The sequence below is a fragment of the Rhinoraja longicauda genome, chromosome 32, assembly GCF_053455715.1.
Source record: "Rhinoraja longicauda isolate Sanriku21f chromosome 32, sRhiLon1.1, whole genome shotgun sequence".
Classification (NCBI taxonomy): Eukaryota; Metazoa; Chordata; class Chondrichthyes; order Rajiformes; family Arhynchobatidae; genus Rhinoraja; species Rhinoraja longicauda.
The window spans coordinates 5598921-5623557 of NC_135984.1; the positions used below are offsets into that span (position 1 = coordinate 5598921).

The 24637-nt window shown below is 50.8% G+C and overlaps 1 protein-coding gene across 2 annotated transcripts; it reads left to right on the forward strand.

The window, feature by feature from the left end:
- The first annotated feature begins 4347 nt into the window (after nucleotides 1-4347).
- Nucleotides 4348-23227, forward strand: pafah1b2 (platelet-activating factor acetylhydrolase 1b, catalytic subunit 2). 2 transcript variants are annotated; one of them, XM_078426977.1, is made up of 7 exons: nucleotides 4355-4472; nucleotides 11738-11821; nucleotides 14361-14542; nucleotides 15939-16028; nucleotides 16937-17053; nucleotides 18805-18927; nucleotides 20046-23227. In XM_078426977.1, exons 3-7 carry the CDS (start codon nucleotides 14462-14464, stop codon nucleotides 20322-20324), a joined length of 690 nt encoding a protein of 229 aa, XP_078283103.1. In that variant the 5' UTR covers nucleotides 4355-4472; nucleotides 11738-11821; nucleotides 14361-14461; the 3' UTR covers nucleotides 20325-23227. The 2 variants fall into 2 exon arrangements, with proteins under 2 accessions (XP_078283104.1, XP_078283103.1); XM_078426978.1 differs by lacking the exon at nucleotides 11738-11821 and having other exon boundaries at nucleotides 4348-4472.
- Nucleotides 23228-24637: the final 1410 nt, after the last annotated feature.

A 24637-nucleotide genomic window follows, 5' to 3' on the forward strand; every position in this document is an offset into this window, starting at 1 on the left:
CTTCAAGCTCCTCCTATTCACATATAAAGCCCTATATGGACATTCCCCCCCCCCCCCCCCCCCACATCAAAAATCTTCTAACCCACCTCTCTAACTCCAGGTCCCTCAGGTCGGCCGACTTGGGGCTACTCACTATCCCACGGTCTAGGCTTAAGCTCAGGGGTGACCGCGCTTTTGCGGTTGCAGCTCCTAGACTGTGGAACAGCATCCCTCTCCCCATCAGAACTGCCCCCTCCATCGACTCCTTTAAGTCCAGGCTCAAAACCTATTTCTACTCCCTAGCGTTTGAGGCCCTCTGAGGAGGCGCTGTGAACTGTTTTGTATGTGCTGTTATGTTTGTGTGCTACTGTATGTTTCATTTTTTCCTTAGTACCTGAACAGATGTACAGCACTTTGGTCAATGTGGGTTGTTTTTAAATGTGCTATACAAATAAAATTGACTTGACTTGACTTGACCGTTGTAATACAGTAAGCCCTCGTTATAACAGAGTCGGGGGGGGAATGGTGTCGTTTATTGCCGATGGTCCGCTGTAACCGAGGGAGGGTTTGTCCCCCATTGCCGCCAGTGGCCGGGAGCCGGGTCAGATCCTGGAGTGTCCCGTCAAGGGCGGCACGGTGGCGCAGCGGTAGAGTTGCTGCCTTACAGCACTTGCAGCGCCGGAGACCCGGGTTCGATCCCGACTACGGGTGCCGTCTGGACGGAGTTTGTACGTTCTCCCCGTGACCTGCGTGGGAGTTGGCCGAAGGGCCTGTTGCCGCGCTGTATCTCTAAACTAAACTGAGGGCCTGGTGGGCCATCCCTCACCACATGGAGATGACCGACACAAGATGGCCGCCCGGCACCACCTTGTACGGCACGGTTGTGGATCAGCACTAACCAGTGCTCCTGCCGCTGATCCCCGCAGCCAGAGAATGAAAGCAAAGATGGCGGTCTGGGGCAGACAGAATGTGCAGGAAGGAAGATGCTGGTTGATACCGAATATAGACACAAAATGCTGGAGTAACTCAGTGGGTCAGGCAGCATCTCTGGAGGGAAGGAGTAGGTGACGATTCAGGTCGTGACTGTAGTCTGAAGAAGGGTCTCGACCCAAAACGTCAGCTATTCCTTTTCTCCAGAGATGCTGCCTGACCTGCTGTTACACTCCATCTTTTGGTGTCTATCTTCGGCAACTTTGGGGCATTAGGATGGCGGGGAGAGGACACCCTGTCCCACTCCAAATGAGACTCCCACGACCATCTGCCTGCCCTGGTTAAAGGGCCTCTTTTAGAAAGGAGGTGAGGAGGAACTTCTTTAGTCAGAGGGTAGTTAATCTGTGGAACTCTGTGCCACAGAGGGCTGTGGAGGCCAAGTCAGTGGATATTTTTAAGGCAGAGATAGACAAGTTCTTGATGAGAACGGGTGTCAAGGGTTATGGGGAGGGGGCAGGAAAATGGGATTAGGAGGCAGAGATCGGCCATGATTGAATGGCGGAGTGGACTCAATGGGCCGAATTGCCTAAATCAACTCCTATAATGTGAACTTGTGACATCGTCCTGAAACATCAACTCTGTTTCTCCTTCCAAAGACACTAACCCGCCGAATAAAGTTCTTAACATCTAAAAATGTATTTTTGCTGCTGCAAGCAAAAAATATTAAAGGCAACTTGTTACCTTGTTTAATAGAGTTAAGTGTGGATTGATGCCATCGTTTGTTCATTTTGACACCGTGTCAATACCAATCACCTCCACAGTGTAGCCAGCAGCCTGAGTTTGTGCAGAGACTGCCCGCAAAAACCAAAACCCATTCTAAAAAGGTCAAGTAGTAACAAGGGTTTACTGCGTTACAGTTCCAGAGACACAGTTCAATGTTTGCAATGAAATAGAGATGAATAGGACAAAGATAGACACAAAAATGCTGAAGTAACTCAGCAGGCAGGCAGCTTCTCTGGAGAGAAGGAATGGGTGATGTTTCAGGTCGAGACCAGTCTTCAGAATTGGATGATCTTATAAAGTGTAGGTTAATTGCCTGGGCAAATGTAAAAATTGTCCCTAGTGTGTGTAGGATAGTGTTAATGTGCGGGGATCGCTGGGCGGCGCGGACCCGGTGGGCCGAAGGGCCTGTTTCCGCGATGTATCTCTAAATCTAAAAAATCTAAATCTAAAGTCATAAGGAATAGGAGTAGAATTAGGCCATTCGGCCCATCAAGTCTACTCCACCATTCAATCATGGCTGATCTATCTCTCCTAACCCCATTCACCTGCCATCTCCCCATACCCTCTGAAACCTTTACTAATCAAGGTCTGTTTCCAATTTGGCAACGTTCAAGGATTTTAGTTTTCCCTGCAGTCATTTTATTTTGAGGAGATAAGAGTGTATTTGTAGCATCTCTGGAGAGAAGGAATGGGTGACGTTTCGGGTCGAGACCCTTCTTCAGACTGATTTTGCAGTCAATTTGAAGCAGAAGGTCATTCGGCCCATCCAATGCATGTCATAGACAATAGACAATAGAAAATAGGTGCAGGGGAAGGCCATTCGGCCCTTCGAGCCAGCACCGCCATTCAATGTGATCATGGCCGATCATTCTCAATCAGTACCCCGTTCCTGCCTTCTCCCCATATCCCCTGACTCCGCTATCCTTAAGAGCTCTATCTAGCTCTCTCTTGAATGTATTCAGAGAATTGGCTTCCACTGCCCTTTGAGGCAGAAAATTCCACAGATTCACAACTCTCTGACTAAAAAAGTTTTTCCTCATCTCTGTTCTACATGGCCTACCCCTTATTCTTGGCCTGCCCCTGGTTCTGGACTCCCCCAACATTGGGAACATGTTTCCTGCCTCTAACGTGTCCAACCCCTTAATAATTTCATCCCCAGTTGAGCAATCCTCTGCCCTGAAGTTAGGTACAAACAGTTGGAGTAGCTCAGCGGGTCAGGCAGTATCTCTGGAGAGAAGGAATAGGTAACCTTTTGGGTCGAGACTCGACACGTCACCCATTCCTTTTCAGAGATGCTGCCAGACCCACTGATTTACTCCAGCTTTTTGTGTCTATCTTCGGTGTAAACCAGCATCTGCAGTTCCCAATGGTCACCACCCAACATAAAATGACTTCGTTGAGTGGTGTGAGCTGAATCACCTGCAGCTCAACACCGACAAGACCAAGGAGTTGGTGGTAGACTTTAGGAGGAGAGGAACACCCCTGTCCCCTCTCTCCATCAAATGGTGTGAATGTGCAGTTTACCAGTGAGTGTACCTGGACAGGTCCAGGATTGCTGAGGCCCTGTACAAGAAAGGGACCGAGCCGGCTGTACTTTTTGAGAAGGCTACGCTCCTTCAATGTCTGCAGTAAGATGCTGCACTTGTTCTACCAGTTGGTATCACAAAATGCTGGAGTAACTCACCAGGTCAGGCAGCATCTAGGAGAGAGGGAATGGGTGACATTTCGGGTCGAGACCCTTCTTCAGACTTTTCTACCAGTCGGTGGTGGCCAGTGCCATCTTCTTTGCTGCCGTGTGCCGGGGCAGCAGGGCAAAGGCCAACAGGATCAACAAACTCATCAGGACAGCTGGCTCCGTCCTGGGGGCGGAGTTTGATTCAAGGGAGGTGGTCTTGGAGCGGAGGATGCTCAACAAACTGCGAAGCATCCTGGACAATACAGCCCACCCCCTCCATGACACACTGGTCAACCTGAGGAGCACCTTCAGCAACAGACTGGTTCCACCAAGATGCAACACAGAACGCCACAGGAGATCCTTCTTCCCTGTGGCTATCGAACTGTATAACTCCTCCCCCTTCTGTCGTGGGGTAGACTGAGACTGATACTGACCTCCGCAATCATATATGTTGATTATTTTTAATATTGTCTTTTTACCTATTTTTAATATTGTCTTTTTACCTTACTAATGTCATTTAATTTTTTTTTATTTATCCTTGGAATATTACTGCTGAGGTGACCCGTTGTCTTGTCAAATACATTTCATTGTACCGTTTACCCTGTGCCAACCTACATATGACAAATTAAATGTATTATTATTATTATTATTATTATTAATTTCATGTTTCATGTAATTTGTGCTTTTTTATGACTGTTGGCAGATCAATTGTACCCTCCTGGATAAATAAAGTTCTATCGTATCGTGGTGAAAAGCCTTGATCACATTGAATGGCGGTGCTGGCTGGAAGGGCCGAATGGTCTACCCCTGCACCTGGTTTCAATGTATCTAGTGTATGTGTCTATGTTGAGCCTCTGGGACTGGGCTCGCTGCGCTGCCGCCGCACGGCCGCTGGGGGGTGCACAGGAGGCGGGCGCTGGCCGCCTGAGTGACGGCGCGGCAGGCCAATCGCAGGACGGGTTTCCGAGGGGCGGGACTTCCGTCGGGTGATTGACGGGTGGCGGCGGGCGGAAGCGAGTGGAACGGTGTGTCGTCCCCGGGAGCGGCGGGACCGGGACAGGAACAGAGATACAGCGGCGGCTCCAGCAGCCCGGCCCGGGCCCAGGTACCGCTCCCCCCTACCCGTGCAATGCAACCCCCCCACCCGTGCAATGCACCCCCACCCGTGCAATGCACCCCCCTCCTCACCCTGCAACCCCGGAACGGCCTGGCCCCAGGTACCTCGACTCGTGCAATGCATCCTGCAGCCCTCGGCCTGGCCTGCAGGTACCTCTCCCCACCCCCCCCAACTCACCCTGCAACACCGGCCTGACCTGCACTAACCTCGACTCGTGCAATGCACTCTACAGCCCTCGGCCTTGCCTGCAACTACCTCTCTTCCATCCCCCACCCATGCAATGCACCCCTCACCCATGCAATGCACCCCCTTATCCATGCAATGCACCCCCCACCCATGCAATGCACCCCCTCACCCATACAATGCACCCCCTCACCCATACAATGCACCCCTCCACCCATACAATGCACCCCCCCCACCCATGCAATGCACCACCCTCACCCATGCAATGCACCCCCTCACCCATACAATGCACCCCTCCACCCATACAATGCACCCCTCCACCCATACAATGCACCCCCCCACCCATGCAATGCACCCCCTCCTCCTCACCCTGCAACCCCGGCACCATATAGCGGCGGCCCGGCCTGGCCTGCACTAACCTGGACTCGTGCAATGCACCCTGTAGCCCTCCCTCGGCCTTGTCTGCAGCTCCCTCTCTTCCATCCCCATTAATGCCATGCACCCATCTCTCCTCATCATGCAACCCTGGGACTGTTGCAGCCCTTCCTTGACTCGGCCCAGCCCGCAGGTAGCTCTCCCACCGCCATTCATGCAACCCTCGCCATGTTGGCTCCGAGAGGTACCTCTCCCCATCGCGACCTGTGCAATGCACCGTCCCTGCCCTGCAACCCCCGCCACACAGACAGACATGCTGTCCACCCCCCCGACCCTGCCTGTACATGCACGGTACATTTTGCAGCCCGAGTTCTCTCCAGAGATGCTGCCTGTCCCGCTGAGTTGCTCCAACATTTTGTGTCTATCCTCAGTGTAAACCAGCATCTTCAGTTCCCACACATTTCTCTACAAAACGTTTTACTTTCCAGTCTTTGCGCCTCTCTCCTCCCTCAATGTGCATCAATAATTGTTGCAAACATGGTTGGATGAGAATCCGAGACTAGATTAGCCATTTAAGGGGCATACAAATTAGCCATTAAATTGATGCAAAATCATGTCTGCAGGCACAGGAGGCCAACGAGGGAGCAGCCACATAGGTGACATTTTCAGCTGCTTGTGAACGAAGGCCTGGGCTTTTAATTTGCAAAAAAAACACTATTTATTTGGGAATATCTCATTCCAAAGACACTTAATAGCTAAATATGTATCATTATCTGAAGAAGGGTCTCAACCTGAAACGTCACCCATTCCACCTCTCCAGAGATGCTGACTGTCCCGCTGAGTTACTCCAGCATTTTGTGTCTACCTTCGATTTAAACCAGCATCTGCAGTTCCTTCCTACGGCTAAATATGTATTTTTGTTGCTGCAAGCCAAAAATACTGAAGACTGTTTGTGACAATGTTTAATAGGGTTAGGTGTTGATCAAAGTGATCGTTTGTCAATTTTCAATGCCTTGTCAATTTCACTGCCTTATCGATTTCACTGCCTTGTCAATTTCACTGTCGTGTCAATTTCACTGCCTTGTTAATTTCACTGTCATGTCAATTTTACTGCCTTGTCAAGTTCGAGGCCTGAAGGGGAGGCTACAACATGGCAGGATTGAAGATTTGGAGGAGTGAAATTTGGGTCTTGGGACTAGTCGTAAGGCTAAGAAGATGGAACTTTACTTGCAGATATTCAGTCGCTGGTATTACTGTACCGGGCCCTGGTGAGTTGTACCGGGCCCTGGTGAGACCGCACCTGGAGTACTGTGTGCAGTTTTGGTCTCCAAATTTGAGGAAGGATATTCTTGCTATGGAGGGCGTGCAGCGTAGGTTCACTAGGTTAATTCCCGGAATGGCGGGACTGTCGTATGTTGAAAGGCTTGGGAGTGATTGGGCTTGAATACACTAGAATTTAGAAGGATGAGGGGGGGTCTTATTGAAACATATAAGATAATTAGGGGATTGGACACATTAGAGGCAGGAAACATGTTCCCAATGTTGGGGGAGTCCAGAACAAGGTGCCACAGTTTAAGAATAAGGGGTAGGCCATTTAGAACGGAGATGAAGAAGAACTTTTTCAGTCAGAGAGTGGTGAAGGTGTGGAATTCTCTGCCTCAGAAGGCAGTGGAGGCCAGTTCGTTGGATGCTTTCAAGAGCGAGCTGGATAGAGCTCTTAAGGATAGCGGAGTGAGGGGGTATGGGGAGAAGGCAGGAACGGGGTACTGATTGAGAGTGATCAGCCATGATCGCATTGAATGGCGGTGCTGGCTCGAAGGGCTGAATGGCCTACTCCTGCACCTATTGTCTATTGTCTATTGATATTCAGTCCCAGATGTAGGAGGCCTTGATAATGATTCTGACAGTTCCCCACGGGGAAAGTATTCAAGGCCTGACGCCAACTCTTGTGTTCAGGGTCTGATGGTAAATGAGAAGCCAAGTCTGAAGACTGGTCCTGACCTGAAATGTCATTTAGATTAAGAATAAGGGGGTAGGCCATTTAGGACTGAGACGAGGAAAAACTTTTTCACCCAGAGAGTTGTAAACCTGTGGAATTCTCTGCCGCAAAAGGCAGTGGAGGCCAAATCACTGGATGTTTTTAATAGATGGTTAGATTTAGCTCTTGGGGCTAACGGAATCAAGGGATATGGGGGAAAAAGCAGGAAAGGGATATTGAATTTGGATGATCAGCCATGATCATATTGAATAGTGCTGGCTCGAATGGCCTACTCCACCTATATTCTGTCATCTCTCCATTCCCTTCACAGATGCTGCCTGACCCTCTGATTTCCTCCAATAGTTTGTAATTTGCTACATTTCCAAAGTAAGCACAAGCTTTGAAATTATACACTTTTTAATCCTACTTATAATGGGAGCAAATTCCTACAAATGTACCCAGAAACAGTTGTGTTGGTCTTCATTATGAAGTGAGTCAAATTAAAAAAAATTAAAAAGTGCTGGAGAAATTCAGCAGGTCAGGTGGCATCTGTGGTGGAAATGGAAGGACCTTGTTTTGGGTCGGGATCTTTCTTCAGACTGGTGTCCCTGTCTGAAATGTCGACTGCCCATCTCCCTCCACAGATGTTGCCTGATCCGCTGAGTTCCTCCAGCAGATTTTTTTTTTTTTGCAAAAGATTCCGGCATCTACAGTCTCCGGCAATTCCACTTAAAATGTTCATACTTCCCAATCCTTGCCTGGCTGATCGCGTCCCCGACTCCTTGAGAAAGTCGGCCCTGCCTCACTGGCCATTTGTTCCGCTGGTGAGAGAGAGAGAGACACGCGGTCTGGGTGGCTGAAATACAAGCCGAACGTATTACAACATGCAGCAAAGCAGGCAGCGTCTTTGGAGAAATGACCAGTGAATGTTTCATGTCAGTAACGCTGTTGCAGCATTCCGTTAGTGCTTTCCACAATCTGCAGTGGTTGTAAACACGAGAAACTGCAGATGCTGGAGTCTTGAACAAAACAAAGTGCTGGAGGAACTCAGTGGGTCAGGCAGCATCTGTGGAGGAAAATGGACAGATTAGATTTTTATCGGGGTATTCGCCTGAAGAAAAAAAAACCCTGGGTGCTCCAGTTTCCTCCCACATCCCAAAGCCGTGCGGGTTTGTAGTTTAATTGTAAATTGCCCCTAGTTTATAGGGAGTGGGTGAGAAGGTGGGATAACAGAACTAGCGTGAACGGGTGATGGCTGGTCAGTGAGCCGAACGGCCGTTTCAATGCTTTATTATTTTTGTAAAAGATGCTGCCTGTGCTGCTGAGTTCCTCCAGTAATTGGGATCTGCAGTGTCTATTCCCGGAACCTCTCCATCCCCCTCCTCATTTGTACTTTACAGCCTGTCCTTCTGACTGGGCTTATGGGCATCTGCCCTAAAGCTTTCGGCAACATAGGAGGCCATACAGGCCTTTGAGTCCATGCTCCCTCTCAGCCGACCAATCCCATCAGACCCTTCGGGTAGGAAGGCACTGCAGATGCTGGATTACATCATCTGCACGGTGGCGCAGCGGTAGAGTTGCTGCCTTACAGCGAATGCAGCGCCGGAGACTCAGGTTCGATCCTGACTACGGGTGCTGTCTGTACGGAGTTTGTACGTTCTCCCCGTGACTTGCGTGGGTTTTCTCCGAGATCTTCGGTTTCCTCCCACACTCCAAAGACGTACAGGTATGTAGGTTAATTGGCTGGGCAAATGTAAATTGTCCCTAGTGGGTGTAGGATAGTGTTAGTGTGCGGGGATCGCTGGGCGGCGCGGAACCCGGTGGGCCGAGGGGCCTGTTTCTGCGCTGTATCTCTTAAAAATCTAAATCTACACCGAAGATAGACACTAAATGCTGGAGTAAATCAGCGGGACAGGCAGCACCTCTGGAGAGAAGGAATGGGTGACGTTTTGGGCCCCATATCTGAGGGGGGATGTGCTGGCGTTGGAGAGGGTCCAGAGGAAGCACAGTGGCCTGAACTAGGTCGCAGCCTTACAGTGCCAGAGACCCGGGGCATACTCCACCAAGTCACTCCAGCATTTTGTGTCTACCTTCAGAATACAAAGCTGTACATAAAGAAAGATTTCTTTAGCCAGAGGGTGGTGAATCTGTGGAATTCATTGCCGCAGATGGTGGTGGAGGCCAAGACATTGGGTATTTTTAAAGTGGAGATTGACTTGATTAGTAAGGGTGTCAGGGGTTATGGGGAGAAGGCAGGAGAGAGCGATTGTGAGGGGGGAAAATGATCGGCTGTGTTCAAATGGTGGAGCAGTCGACGGGCCGAATGGCCTAATTCTGCTCCTCTACCTCCTGAACGTCTAAGATTGGGATTGAACCCAGGAACCTGGGACGTTGGTGCTACCTGCTGTGCCACCAAGGCACCTTCAGGCTTTGTGGGGCAAGCTCGTGGCATTAGCCAGTTCTGGCCAGTCATACTGGGTTTATATTATTTCTGACGTTTAGTTTTAGTTTTGAGATATAGCGCGGAAATGGGTCCTTCGTCCCACTGAATCCACACCGACCAGCGATCGACGCGGATTAACACTATCCCACACACAGTGGGGACAATTTTACATTTTATACCCAGCCAATTAACCTACAAACCTGTACATCTTAAGAGTGGGAGAAAACCGAAGATCTCGGAGAAAACCCGCGCAGGTCACGGGGAGAACGTACAAACTCCGTGCAGACAGCACCCGTAGTCAGGATTGAACCCGGGTCTCTAGTGCCGATGGGCAGCAACTCCACCACGCCACTCTAAAGGCCTTCTCCTTTAATGACTGGGGAAAATCGAAAATAAGACTGGATGTTAACACTATCCTGTAAACATGTTTGGTGTAAAAAACAAGGAACTTCTTCCCACCCAGTCCCCTGCAAAAAGTCTATCCCCTACTCCCAATTCCTCCGTCTAGGCCGCATCTGCGCCCGGGATGAGGTGTTTCAGACTAGGGCTTCCGAGATGTCCTCGTTCTTCAGAAAACGGGGCTTCCCCTCCTCCATTATAGATGAGGCTCTCACTAGGGTCTCTTCTACATCCCGCAGCTCCGCTCTTGCTCCCCCTCCCCCCACTCGCAACAAGGAGAGGATCCCCCTCGTTCTCACCTTCCACCCCACCAGCCAGCGGATCCAACATATCATCCACCAACATTTCCGTCACCTACAACGGGACCCCATCACTGGCCATATCTTCCCATCCCCTCCCCTCTCTGCGTTCCGCAGAGACCGTTCCCTCCGTAACTCCCTGGTCCACTCGTCCCTTCCTACCCAAACCACCCCAACCCCGGGCACTTTCCCTTGCAACCGCACGAGATGCAACACCTGTCCCTTTACCTCCCCCCTCAACTCCATCAAAGGACCCAAACAGTCTTTCCAGGTGAGACAGAGGTTCACCTGCACCTCCTCCAACCTCATCTATTGCATCCGCTGCTCTAGATGTCAACTTATTTATATCGGCGAAACCAAGCGCAGGCTCGGCGATCGCTTCGCTGAACACCTGCGCTCGGTCCGCATTAACAAAACTGATCTCCCGGTGGCCCAGCACTTTAACTCCCCCTCCCATTCCCAGTCTGACCTCTCTGTCATGGGCCTCCTCCAGTGCCATAGTTGGAAATTGGAGGAGCAGCACCTCATATTTCGCCTGGGCAGTTTGCAGCCCGGTGGTATGAACATCGACTTCTCCAACTTCAGATAGCTCCTCTGTCCCTCCCTTCCCCTCCCCCTTCCCAGATCTCCCTCTATCTTCCTGTCTCCACCTATATCCTTCCTTTGTCCCACCCCCGACATCAGTCTGAAGAAGGGTCTCGACCCGAAACGTCACCCATTCCTTCTCTCCCGAGATGCTGCCTGACCTGCTGAGTTACTCCAGCATTTTGTGAATAAATCGATTTGTACCAGCATCTGCAGTTATTTTCTTATACAAGGAACTGCAAATGTTGGTTTATAAAGAGTTGAGTTTAGTTTATTGTCACGTGTACCGAGGTACAGTGAAAAGCTTTTGTTACGTGCTAACCAGTCAGCGGAAAGACAATACATGTCTTAGCCATGAGCCATCGAGCCGTCCACAGTGTGCAGACACATGACACGCAATAGACAATAGGTGCAGGAGGAGGCCATTCGGCCCTTCGAGCCAGCACCACCATTCAATGTGATCATGGCTGATCATTCTCAATCAGTACCCCGTTCCTGCCTTCTCCCCTGACTCCGCTATCCTTAAGAGCTCTATCTAGCTCTTTTGAATCCATTCAGAGAATTGCCCTCCACTGTCTTCTGAGGCAGAGAATTCCACAGATTCACAACTCTCTGACTGAAAAAGTTTTTCCTAATCTCAGTTCTAAATGGCCTACCCCTTATTCTGAAACTGTGGCCCCTTGTTCTGGACTCCCGCAACATTGGGAACATGTTTCCTGCCTCTAACGTGTCCAACCCCTTAATAATCTTATACGTTTCGATGACATGAGTAACGTGTAGTGCAAGGGGACAGGGTGCTGGAGTAACTCGAGGTCAGGCTCCAGAGATGCTGCCTGACCTGCTGAGTTGCTCCAGCACTCAGTGTCCTACTTGGTACTCTGGGGATGCTGCCTGACGCACTGCAAGACTTTTTTTTGAAAATCAAGTTCTTTGCTGTTAAGATTCGTTGAAGGTAAACCTTTCCCTGTGTCCGATTCTATTATTTAAACAGTGATTTAATCGGGAGGACGTTGGTGAGTCCAGACGGGACGACTAGACTGGGTTAAGGACTACGCGGGACATCGCAAACCTTGGGGTAAATGACCGTTGTGTTTCAGCTTGAATGCAACGCCAGAGAAAGTGCATTGGAGGAAATAGTTGTAAAAGGTGGGCACGGAAATGCAGTGGCCAGTGCAGTCCCAGTGTCGGTCGCACCTGTCTCTGTGGAGTTTGCACGTTCTGTGGGAACTCTGGACTCCTCTGTGTCCCAGACACATGCAGGTTAATAGGGTAGATGGATCGGGGTGGAGTTGATGGGCGAGTCATTATCAATGGTTGGGAAAGAACTGCAGGTGCTGGTTTAAATGGAAGGTAGGCACAAAGTGCTGGAGTGACTCAGCAGGTCAGGCAGCATCTCGGGAGAGAAGGAATGGGCCAGGGTCATCGGGTCTCGACCCGAAACATATAAGATAATTAGGGGATTGGACACATTAGAGGCAGGAAACATGTTCCCAATGTTGGGGGAGTCCAGAACAAGGGGCCACAGTTTAAGAATAAGGGGTAGGCCATTTAGAACGGAGATGAGGAAGAACTTTTTCAGTCAGAGAGTGGTGAAGGTGTGGAATTCTCTGCCTCAGAAGGCAGTGGAGGCCAGTTCGTTGGATGCTTTCAAGAGAGAGCTGGATAGAGCTCTTAAGGATAGCGGAGTGAGGGGGTATGGGGAGAAGGCAGGAACGGGGTACTGATTGAGAGTGATCAGCCATGATCGCATTGAATGGCGGTGCTGGCTCGAAGGGCTGAATGGCCTCCTCCTGCACCTATTGTCTATTGTCTATTGAAACGTCGCCCATTCCTTCTCTCTCTCTCGAGATGCTGCCTGAGTTACTCCAGCTTTTTGTGTCTACCTTCGATTTACACCAGCATCTGCAGGTTTTTTTTCCTACAGAGAGTTTGAGCAGATTAGGTTTTGAGGGCTATGGGCCATAGAGTGAGACTGGTGTAGATGGGGCATGTTGGTTAGTGTGGGCAAGTTGGGCCGAAGGACCTGTTTCCAAACTATATGACTCTACAACTCTATCTGTGTCAAAGCATTACATGATTTGCCGACCAAGGTGCCCCATGTAGAGTTGCTGCCTTACAGCGCCAGAGACCCAGGTTCGATCCCGACTATGGGTGCTGTCTGCACGGAGTTTGTACGTTCTCCCCGTGACCGCGTGGGTTTCCTCCGGGTGCTCCGGTTTCTTCCCACACTCCAAGGACTTGCGGGTTTGTAGGTTCATTTGTTTCGGTAAAAATTGTAAATCGACCCTAGTGTGTAGGATAGCCCGAGTGTGCGGGGATCGCTGGTTGGCGTGGGCCGAAGGGCCTGTTTCCGTGAAAAACTAAAAGCTAAATTTACTTAGGAGACTAGAACGTTTCCTGCACCAGGGGTCAGGATGTTCACCAGTGAAATGAGATTTTTTCCGTAAATTGGCTTTTAAGAAGCAGAAACCTAATTTTCTCGGAACATGTTGTGCAGGTAAACAGATAGTAACAGTTCCAGCATTTAACTGTAAGTTGTTGGCAGTGCTTGTGATGGGGGATGAGAATAGTTTTAATTTAGACACACAGCGTGGAAACAGGCCCTTCGGCCCAACGAATCCACAACGACCGTCGATCACTGGCCCACACTGATTCTATGTTACCTCATAGAAACATAGAAAATAGGTGCAGGAGTAGGCCATTCGGCCCTTCGAGCCTGCACCGCCATTCAATATGCTCATGGCTGATCATCCAGCTCAGTAACCTGTACCTGTCTTCTCTCCATACCCCCTGATCCCTTTAGCCACAAGGGCCACATCTAACTCCCTCTTAAATATAGCCAATGAACTGGTCTCAACTACCTTCTGTGGCAGAGAATTCCACAGACTCACCACTCTCCGTGTGAAGAAATGTTTTCTCATCTCGGTCCTAAAAGACTTCCCCCTTATCCTTAAGCTGATTCTATGTTACCTCAGTTTCGTGTCCACTCCCTGCACACTGGTGGCAATTTACAGAAGGCCAATAAAGCTACAAACCTGTACGTCTTTGGAGTATGGAAGGAAACCGGAGCACCTGGAGAAAACCCACGTGGTCATGTGGTGAATATGGGTTTCTGGCCCTGGGAGGTAGCAACTCTACTGCTTGATGCAGCTTTACATTCACATCAGACGGAACAAGGCAACATTAATATGAAATAAATTATCAGTTATTTTTTGCGCACGTTCTCCCCGTGACCTGCGTGAGTTTACTCCAGGATCTTCAGTTTCCTCCCTCATTCCAAAGACGTACAGGTTTGTAGGTTAATTGGCTTGGTATAAATATAAATTGTCCCGAGTGTGTGTAGGATAGTGTTAGTGTGCGGGGATCGCTGGTCGGTGCGGACTCGGTGGGCCGAAGGGCCTGTTTCCGCGCTGTATCTCTAAACTGAACTAAATAAACTGGGGTAGCGCAGCGGGTAGAGCTGCTGCCTCGTGCTGCCAGAGACCTGTCTTCTCCCTGTGTATCTCTCAACGCCTAATGCACTAACGCTCGGGAGGGTGTGACTGGTGGCTGCTTTCTGGGAGAGCCAGCTGTCAAACTGTTGGACTCATCGCGACGCCTGGTCTCCCATTTAGATCGGCGTGAGGCTGAGCCGCACGGGGACGCTGGGTACTGGTCCCCACCAGGGCCGCGGACCCCTGCTTCACCCCCGCCTGCCCTCCACCCCCGGGACAGGATGAGTCAAGAGGTGCTGAACTCTGCCGCAGTTCCCCTCTGTGGAGAGGACGTCCAGGGAGACGGACGCTGGCACTCGCAGGTAAGTGAGCTCAGCCCTGCCGTACACCGCTGGTACACCTGCAACTCTGGGGTGTGTCTATGTATATGTGTGTGTACATACACGCATGTGTACACATATATACCTATATATATATGTGTGTACATACACACACGCATACGTACACATATATACCTATATATATTATATGTATGTATATTTGTGTGTATCTATATGTGTGTGTGTGCATAAACACACATGCATATATACACAATGTATTTGTATATATATTAGATATGTACGTAGACAAAATGCTGGAGTAATTCAGCGGGTCAGGCAGCATCTCGGGAGAGAAGGTATGGGTGACGTTTCGGGTCGAGACCCTTCTTCAGACTGATGTGTATGTATTATAGGCACGGGAAAGGGAAAACACCCGTCCCTTCTCTCCAGAGACGCTGCCTGTCCCACTGAGTTACTCCAGCTTTTTGAGTCAATCTCCGGAGATTGATGTGTTTGAGGTGGGGAGAGTGGGCAGAGAAGAGGCAGATGGATTATTGTAGTACAGCGAATTGTGGACCCATGAATTTATGTTAGTGGGAATAAAGGCGTTGATTATTTTCTAAATGGGGAGAGATTCCAGAAATCGGAGGTGCAAAGGGATTTGGGGGCGCTGGTGCAGGATTCCCAAAAGGTTCACCTGCTGGTCGAATCGGTGGTAAAGAAAGCAAATGCAAAGCGAGCATTTATTTCGAGAGAGCTTGTACACAAAAGCGGGCAAGTAATGCTGAGGCTGTGGAAGGTGCTGAGCAGGCCGCGTTTGGAATATTGTGAGCGATTCTGGGCGTGGTATCGGAGGAAGGATCACTGTGACCATTCCTGGAGATCGTGGCCATCTTGTCCAAGTCGCTACTCTGCGGGTAGACAACCATGAACATGGGGAGTAGATCACCATGAAGATGGGGAGTAGATCACGAGGATCCTGGAGAGTAGATCGCCGTGAACATGGGGAGTAGATCACCGTGAACATGGGGAGTAGATCACGAGGATCCTGGAGAGTAGATCGCCGTGAACATGGAGAGTAGATCACCGTGAACATGGGGAGTAGATCACCGTGAACATGGAGAGTAGATCACCGTGAACATGGGGAGTAGATCACCACCACTCTGCCCGTGCCGTGACCCTGGGCTGCGATTGGCCATTGGGGGGCGATCACCACCACCCCATTGCATGTCAGTGCGGGTGGGAGGGGCTGAATGGCCACCTGGGGCTCTCTCGCGCCGCCCGTGTCCCAGGTGAGCGGGTTCTCGTGGCGTTAACCCCGGCTCCACTCGGTGGCGGCCACGATCACTTCGAGTACCACGGGATTACGCCGCGTTGGCCGTGAAGCGGGCGCGGCGGCCTGAGCGTGGCGGTCTGAGCGCTCTCTCTCCACTTCCAGCACAGCCGCTTCGTCTTGGACTGCAAGGACAAGGAGCCTGACATTCTCTTTGTGGGGGATTCCATGGTGCAGCTTCTCCACCAGTACGAGGTACGTGTGTGTCCTAGCCCCTCCCCCTCCTCTCCCGCCCCCTCCTCTCCCGCCCCCTCCCCCCCTTCCCCCTCCTCTCCCGCCCCCTCCTCTTCCCCCCCCTCCTCTTCCACCCCCTCCTCTTCTCCTCCTCCTCCTCCTCCTCCCCCCTTCGTCCCTGATGATGGTACTTTATTGTCACGTAACTAGCTGCAGGGAAACTTGTTGTTTCTGCATACAAAGTACATGAAAGAGTCAGCACAAAGGGGCCGACAAAGTTACAAAAAGTCCTCGTCCCCTCCCCACATCAGCCACCAGTGTGAACGGGCGATTGCTCTGATCTCCGACCCGACCTGTGGCCTTGAGCTGACCTCCTCCCTCACCCACCCGCTCCGTGCCAGCCTGTCTGCGAGCCGCGTTGCCCGTGGGCGAGTGGGTCGTGCCGCTGGCCCTGACTCTCGACGGTCCCTGGCGTTGCCGAGACCACGGCCGTCAAAGGAAGAGTCCTTCCCCAATACACTGGAAGGCAAACAAGGGCGGGCTCTGCAAGACTCTTAGTTTAGCTCAGAAATACAGCACGAGAACAGGCCCTTTGGCCCACCGTGTCCGCACCGACCAGCGATCACCCCGTATACCACCCCGACAAACCTGCACGTCTCTGGAGTGTGGGAGGAAACCGGAGCACCCGGAGGAAACCCACGCGGTCACGGGGAGAACGTGCAAACTCCGTACAGACAGCACCCACAGTCAGGATCAGGTGTTGCTGTAAGGCAGCAACTCTACCGCTGCGCCACCGTGCCGCTCCTAACAACATTAACATGAAGTCCCACTGATTTAATAAAGATAAACTAATCGCACGTGGTGGATGGTGTGTGACCTGGCGTACGGGCCCCGCTGATTTAACCGTGCCGCGCTCTTTGTTACGACAGATCTGGAGAGAGCTGTTCTCGCCTCTCCACGCGCTCAACTTTGGCATCGGTGGTGACACCACGCGACACGTGCTCTGGAGGCTGGAGAACGGGGAGCTGGAAAACATTAAACCCAAGGTACAGGGCAGAGGAGCGGGCCCAACCACACCACGGCATTGCAGCGTACAACCACACTTGCACCAGATTATTGCCTTGAAATATAGTTTAGAGATACAGCGCGGAAACAGGCCCTTCGGCCCACCGGGTCCGCGCCGACCAGCGATCCCCGCACATTAACACTATCCTACACCCACTAGGGACAATTTATTTACATTTACCAAGCCAATTGACCTACAAACTGTACGTCTTTGGAGTGTGGGAGGAAACCGAAGATCCCGGAGAAAACCCACGCAGTTCACGGGGAGAACGTACAAACTCCGTACAGACAGCACCCGTAGTCAGGATCGAACCCGGGTCTCCGGCATTGCATTCGCTGTAAGGCAGCAACTCTACCGCTGCGCCACCGTGCTGCCTAACCTAAGCTGCCCATTTGCAAACACCTTGGCCTGCGGTATTAATGTTCCTTTCAGGAAGAAAGTGTGCCCGGTCCTTACCTGCTCCGGCATCTTGATGAGTGCTGGCTCACCAACATGGTTAGTTGTCTCCTCAAGTTTAGTGTAGTTTGGAGATTCAGCTTGGAAACAGGCCCTTCGGCCCGTTGAGTCCGTGCTGACCAGCCATCCCCGTGCTGTGGGTATTTGGGGATGGCCAATGACTGCTGATGTTGCCATTAAAGTCCTCATCCTGTAACTAAATAGTTTAGTGTGTCATTGTCATGTGTACCGAGGTACAGGGAAAAGCTTTTTTCTTGCATTTAAATAAGACTGATCCACATTTTAGACTTTAAGTTCATTGAGATTGTTAGAATATGCAGTTGTACAGGGCCCTAGTGAGACCGCACCTGGAGTATTGTGTGCAGTTTTGGTCTCCAAATTTGAGGAAGGATATTCTTGCTATTGAGGGCGTGCAGCGTAGGTTTACTAGGTTAATTCCCGGAATGGTGGGACTGTCATATGTTGAAAGACTGGAGCGACTAGGCTTGTATACACTGGAATTTAGGATGAGAGGAGATCTTATCGAAACGTATAAGATTATTAAGGGGTTGGACACGTTAGAGGCAGAAAACATGTTCCCAATGTTGGGGGAGTCCAGAACAAGGGGCCACAGTTTAAGAATAAGGGGTAGGCCATTTAGAACTGAGATGAGGAAAAACTTTTTCAGTCAGAGAGTTGTGAATCTGTGGAATTCTCTGCCTCAGAAGGCAGTGGAGGCCAATTCTCTGAATGCATTTAAGAGAAAGCTAGATAGAGCTCTTAAGGATAGCGGAGTCAGGGGTTATGGGGAGAAGGCAGGAACGGGGTACTGATTGAGAATGATCAGCCATGATCACATTGAATGGCGGTGCTGGCTCGAAGGGCCGAATGGCCTCCTCCTGCACCTATTGTCTGTTGTCTAATATATGTTTAGTTTAGCGATACAGCGTGGAAACAGGCCCGACAGCCCACCGAGTGAGTCCACGCCGACCAGCGATCGCCCGTTCACACTGGTTCCATGTTATCCCGCTCTCTCATCCACTCCCGACACACTGGGGCCAGTTTTGCAGATGGACCTGCAAGCCAGCACGCCTCGGAGATGTGGGAGGAAACCGGAGCACCCGGTGGAAACCCACGCGGTCACGGGGAGAGCGTGCAAACCCCCCGGGCGGACAGCATCCCGAGGTCGGGACCGGACCCGGGTCTGTGGCGCGGTGAGGCAGCGTGCCGCCCGGCCGCCGTGTTCCGTGTGATGGTTGAGCGTTGGCATTGAGTCAGGGTGCCCGGTGATTGCAGGTGATCGTGCTGTGGGTCGGGACCAACAACCACGAGCACACGGCGGAGGAAGTGGTCGGCGGGATCGAGGCGGTCGTGCAGCTGATTAACGGCCGCCAGCCTCAGGCTAAGGTGCTGGTGCTGGTGAGTAAACTCCACTCTGCTCCCCCTCTCTCCACTGCTTCTCATGCTCTCTTTCTATTCCACGTTTCCATCCTCTTTTTAAAAAAAAAAAAAATTCTAACCCATTCTGTTTTGTATCATGTGTAGGTTTTTGTAATATGTGCAGATGCTGGTTAATTCGAAGGTAGACACAAAATGCTGGAGTCACTCAGCGGGTCAGGCAGCACCTCGGGAGAGAAGGAATGGGTGACGTTTCGGGTCTCGACCTGAAGAAGGGTCTCGACCCGAAACGTCACCCATTCCTTCTCTCCCGAGATGCTGCCTGACCCGCTGAGTTACTCCAGCATTCTGTGTCCACCTATTGCTATTTTTTTTCCCCATTATTACTTTTCTTTCTATCATATACTATTTTTATTTTATTATCTTTATTTCTGTTATTGTTAATTCTATCCTATTCTTCTGTTTTATTTCTCCTATTTCTTCTGTCTCCTTTTTTGCAAATGGGGTTCGGGGTGAGTTCACTGTATCAATGAAAAAATACAAGGTGCTGGAGTTTACTCAGCGGGTCGGGCAGCATCTCTGGAGAATGTGGATAGGTGACGTTTCAGGCCTGGGTCGGGAATGCTGGACAAGGTGGGGTGGATGGGGGGGGTGATTCGCAAATGTGTGGATATAGTCTCCTAGCAGTTCATCCAGCAAGTCTGACGGAGAAACAAGGAACTGCAGATGCTGGATTACAGAGAAAGACGCAACGCGCTGGAGTAACTCAGCAGGTCGGGAAACATCGCTGGAGAACGTGGGCGGGTGACGGTTTGGGTCTCGACGTGAAACGTCACCTGTCCCATGTTTTGCTGAGATACTCCAGCACATTGAGTCAACCTTCTGTGGGCAGGTGATGGTTTGGGTCATAGAAACATAGAAAGTAGGTGCAGGAGGAGGCCTTTTGGCCCTTCGAGCCAGCACCGCCATTCATTGTGATCACGGCTGATCGTCCACAATCATGGAACGTCACCTATCCACGATGCTGCATGGCCCGCTGAGATACTCCAACACGTTGTGCCTGCCGTGGTAGACCGGCGCGCGCGCGGGTGCTATCATGTCCGTGTTGCGCCCTCTTACTCCCTGCTCTTCCCCGTCAGAGTCTCCTGCCCCGGGGGGAGAAGCCAAACCCGCTGAGGGAGAAGAACGACCAGGTGAACCAGCTGCTGAAGAGCTCTTTGCTGAAGTTCCCCAAGATGCAGCTCCTCAACGTGAACGCCGGCTTCGTGCACTCGGACGGCACCATCTCCCACCACGACATGTTCGACTACCTGCACCTCACCCAGATGGGCTACGCCAAGGTGTGCAAGCCCGTCTACGAACTGCTGGTTCAGCTGCTGGAGGAGACACCTGAGGAGAAGCGGGCCACCCTGGCGTGATCGCTCAGCGGCCCTTCCCCCCGCCTGTCGCAGGGTCGGAGCGGAGCCACCGCGAGGCCGGCAGCGACCAGCACTGCCCGGAGCACCAAGTAAAGGCACCTTTGTTGCATCATTACACCAAGCGCAGGGTTCCCTCCGAGCTGGATACATTCATTTCCAATAGCAAGCAAAGCAGTCCATGCATTAGGCCACAGTGCAGCTGAATATATACGTTGCTCTTTTTACTGTCATTAGGCAAAATGTCTTTCCTATTAAACATAAGTGTGTGTCTGCAGTAACTAGCCAGTGGTTTTCATACGTTAGAATCAAGCACTCGTGGTTCTCACTGATTTTATAGCTGATTTGATATAACAGGCCACTTCCAGCCAACTCTCTTTTAAACGTAGAGCAGGCAGAGCAGCTGAAATATTTCTTTTTGTATGGTGCAGAATTCCCTTGTGTGCGTGTATATATATATAGAGTTTCTCCACTGGGTGTCAATAGTCTACAGTACTTTGTAAATACTGCCCGGTGTGGAGTTGACCCCTGGTGGTAGTGGGTGGAACACACAGGCACCAGGATTGCACATTGACAATATTTCCTGCGTTGTGTAATATAGTCGCGTCAGAGAGCCTGTAGTTGAAAAGCCAACTCGTTCTATTGCAGTTTGCTCTAACAAGAAGCAGCAACACGAATGTGTGGGAAGGAACTGCAGATGCTGGCTTACACCGAAGGCCAACACAAAAAGCTGGAGTGACTCAGTGGGACAGGCAGCGTCTCTGGAGAAAAGGAATCGTTGACGTTTCAGGCCGAGACCTTCCTTCACACTTCAGTCTGAAACGTAGTCCTTTTCTCCAGAGATGCTGCCTGACTTGCTGAGTTACTCCAGCTTTGTGCGTCTATCAGCAAAGCCTAGCGTGTGTTGCTAAGTGAGCCTTTAGTTCGTTTTAATCGCATTAAACGCCCACCTGCCAGCATTTTATTCTCAGTCCGCTTACTTGTGCTGTAGGAGAATGAGTGAGCAAGAGGTCGCTCGGTCCGTGTTTACACACCTGCGTAAGGTTGTCTGAATCTTCCAGTTAGTAACTGCCGACCCAGAATTCTGGATGCTCCATTGCAGTTAAGAGTTTGCAGCAGTTGCTTCCCGCCGGCGACATATCGTAACACTGCCACGTTGCACAGGGTTAAGATCCCTGACAACGCCGAGCCATCCGTCAGAATAACGCGGCCTTCACTGTGTTTACGGGCGGGCCAAGTGACTAAATCAGTGAGGACGCAAGGAACTGCGGCTGCCGGAATCTTGCGTGGGACACAAAATGCTGCAGTAACTCAGCGGGCCCGGCAGCGTCTCTGGAGGACGTGGATAGGTGACGTTTCCCAGTTTGAAGACGCCTCCCGGCCTGAAACATCGCCTATCCACGTCCTCCACAGAGGCTGCCTGACCCGCTGAGTCTCTCCGGCACTTTGTGTTCTGATTTAAATCAGTGATTTGCAGGGCCCTGAATCCGGGAGAATAGAAGAGTGCTTTTGAATGAGTTAGGACTTGGCCCCTCTGAGGAAGAATAAATATTTCAGCGCTCGGGTCTGCATGCTGACTCTGGCTTTTCTAGGTGGCTTTTGCTTGGGTTCGCTGAAGGCAAAGAGAGAGAGAGAACACTATTTACCCTGCACAGTGTCAGTGTGTCTGCGGGTATCTCTGTGTGCGTGTGTGCGTGTCAGTGAGAGGAAGGTTCTGTGTGAGTGTCATACATTCTACTACAGGTTAGATTCGTTTGCTCGTGACGGGAAGCAAACGCTTGTCCTGATTTTAAAAGTCTTTTTGTCGCTTAACCCCACTTTGCTCCATTGCTGCTCTTCGCAGGGATCACGTAGCACAGAGCGCTGTAATGTAGCACTTAAGACACTTGCAACGCCAGTCAGAGATCTGGACCATTATTGTCGAGGCATGAGTTCAATTCCCACCACGGCCGCTGTAGAATTAAAAATCCAAAAATTTAATGAATCTGGGATTTGTTTTGGACGAAAGCTGGTCTCAAAAATGATTAACATGAAAACCCATCAGGCTCACCCCCTTCAGAGAAAGGTTTCATAAGGAATGGGAGTAGAATTAGGCCATTCGGCCCATCAAGTCTACTGCGCCATTCAATCATGGCTGGTCTATCTCTCCCTCCTAACCCCATTCTCCTGCCTCCTCCCCATTTCTTGCCCAGTGTGGGTTCCCCCTGACTCCACAGGGCATCTTCACTCCGGGGGCTTTAGAGATGGACAATAGCCCACAATAATCTGCACTCCCTGACTGCATTAAAACCAAAGATGGGTTTCTTGTTCCCAAATCACCGACTGAACCAAGTAGCCAACTAGCGGCAGTAGGTTTAGGAAGGAACTGCAGGTGCTGGAAGATAGACTCAAAATGCTGGAGTAACTCAGCGTCAGGGACAGGCAGCATCTCTGGAGAGACCCTTTAATCTCGACCCAAAACATCACCCGTTCCTTCTCTCCAGAGATGCTGCCTGTCCCGCTGAGTTACTCCAGCATTTTGGGTCTATCTTCCGGCACCTGCAGCTCCTTCCTAAACCTACTGCCGTTAATTGGCTACTTGTGCCGTAGGAGACTTAGGAGTAGGAGACCTAAGTTGGAGACTTGTGCTGTAGGAGACCATTTGTTAGTCGGCTACTTGTGCTGAGTTACTCCAGCATTTTGTGTCTGAACGGCAGTAGGTAACAAGATGGAAAGGCAGGTGGTGAGAGCAGTACCTGGGATTTCTTTGGTCGGGAGAGAGTGTAAGTGAGGTTCGATTGCAGGTTTACCTGGCACAAGGTTCGCTTTGTTGGGCTGTCATTTTCCAGCCTGTATTTCTTCCTTTGATCATGTTAGTGACAGACGCACAGTTACAGGAGAAAATAACTGCAGATGCTGGTACAAATCGAAGGTATTTATTCGCAAAATGCTGGAGTAACTCAGTAGGTCAGGCAGCATCTCAGGAGAGAAGGAATGGGTCACCCGTTCCTTCTCTCCTGAGATGCTGCCTGACCTGCTGAGTTACTCCAGCATTTTGTGAATAAATACCATCGACGCACAGTCACAGCTATGTATCGTTCACAGTTGGATGTGGACTGCTAACAACTCCACCCACTCTTTTGTTAATCGGCTTTGTTAATCGATCAGCTGCTGATTCGCCATTTGTTAAGAGTGTCCCGTTTAATCGGTTGAAACCTAACGTGATGTGGACCGGTCGGTCCCTGTAGATGGGCAAGTCCTTGCCCTTGAAGTTAACGCAGCCCGCGCGTCAGGGCCCACCCTCTGCCATTGGCTCCCCTGGCGATCTCAAACCCACCCTGAGTGTGCCGAGAGGTTTGGGAAGAAATTAATGACTGGCCAAAGCACGCGCTTCCCAGAGCTGTGGCCACGCCAAGCCCATCGCTTGTCTCACACCAACCAGGTTTTGTTTTCTTCAACAGCCTAAGAAAAATTCTTGTTTTTCCAACAAGGAATCTAAGAAGGGAAAAAAATAAATCTTATTTTATTGAGGTTTCTTATTTTTAAATCCTGACGTAAAATCCTCACTTGGAAAACCAAGGCGTCTGCTCTGAGCCGGGTGAGGGAACGCTGCCTGACGAGGGGTGGGGCGTGCAGGAATCACTGTGACACTGCATCACTCTGCTTCCCAGTGGCTGGACGATCCCACTCCACCTGGCAGTGTACAGGTTATCAAGCACTAGCATTGGCAGCTTGCCCCGTTAACCCTGCGCTGAATCAGACACCCGTCTGCGTTCTCAAACACCCCAGCCGATGCTAAGCTTGTATTTTAGTTTCCTGCCCCCTTTCAGCTCACAGGCCTGTTTTCTTACGGAGTTGCCGTCACAGTCTGGCAGCGTCTGTCGGTGGGGTGGTCACTGTGGGGTTAATCTTGCGTTCCGTGCTTTTCGGGAGAGTTTCGCAGGTCGCAAGAGGACTGGTGCCCAGAGCTGGACCCAGTGTGGTCTGGGCTGGCATCTGCACAGGATAGGCGTGATCTGCTTATAAAGGGTTCGGTGAAGAGAAAAATGCGAGAAGCTTGGTGAGAGACCTGCACACACCCGGGCCCCGTTTAAATAAAAACACGCACTCAATGGTAGAACACTCCTCAAGAGATGCTTCACTTAAAGAGGAAAGTAGACCAAGATAAATTAAATCCTTTAAATAAATGACTCGCTAGAAACTGACTCTGTAAACACGTCGGATGCGGTAGTTGCACTTTCTGTTTTTAGATGCCTGGTTTATTGTGATATGTTTTTAACTTTTGTGTGGCTTTGGGCACCTCTGCTCTCGTGTGTCACCGAGACCTCACTCCTGGT

Bases quoted from the DNA above. Each gene is read 5' to 3' on its own strand.
- pafah1b2 (XM_078426978.1), top strand. From the start codon at position 14,462: ATGAGTCAAGAGGTGCTGAACTCTGCCGCAGTTCCCCTCTGTGGAGAG. The intron at 16,029-16,936 runs GTACGTGTGTGT...TTGTTACGACAG, and splicing joins AGCTTCTCCACCAGTACGAG to ATCTGGAGAGAGCTGTTCTC. The intron at 17,054-18,804 runs GTACAGGGCAGA...CGGTGATTGCAG, and splicing joins TGGAAAACATTAAACCCAAG to GTGATCGTGCTGTGGGTCGG.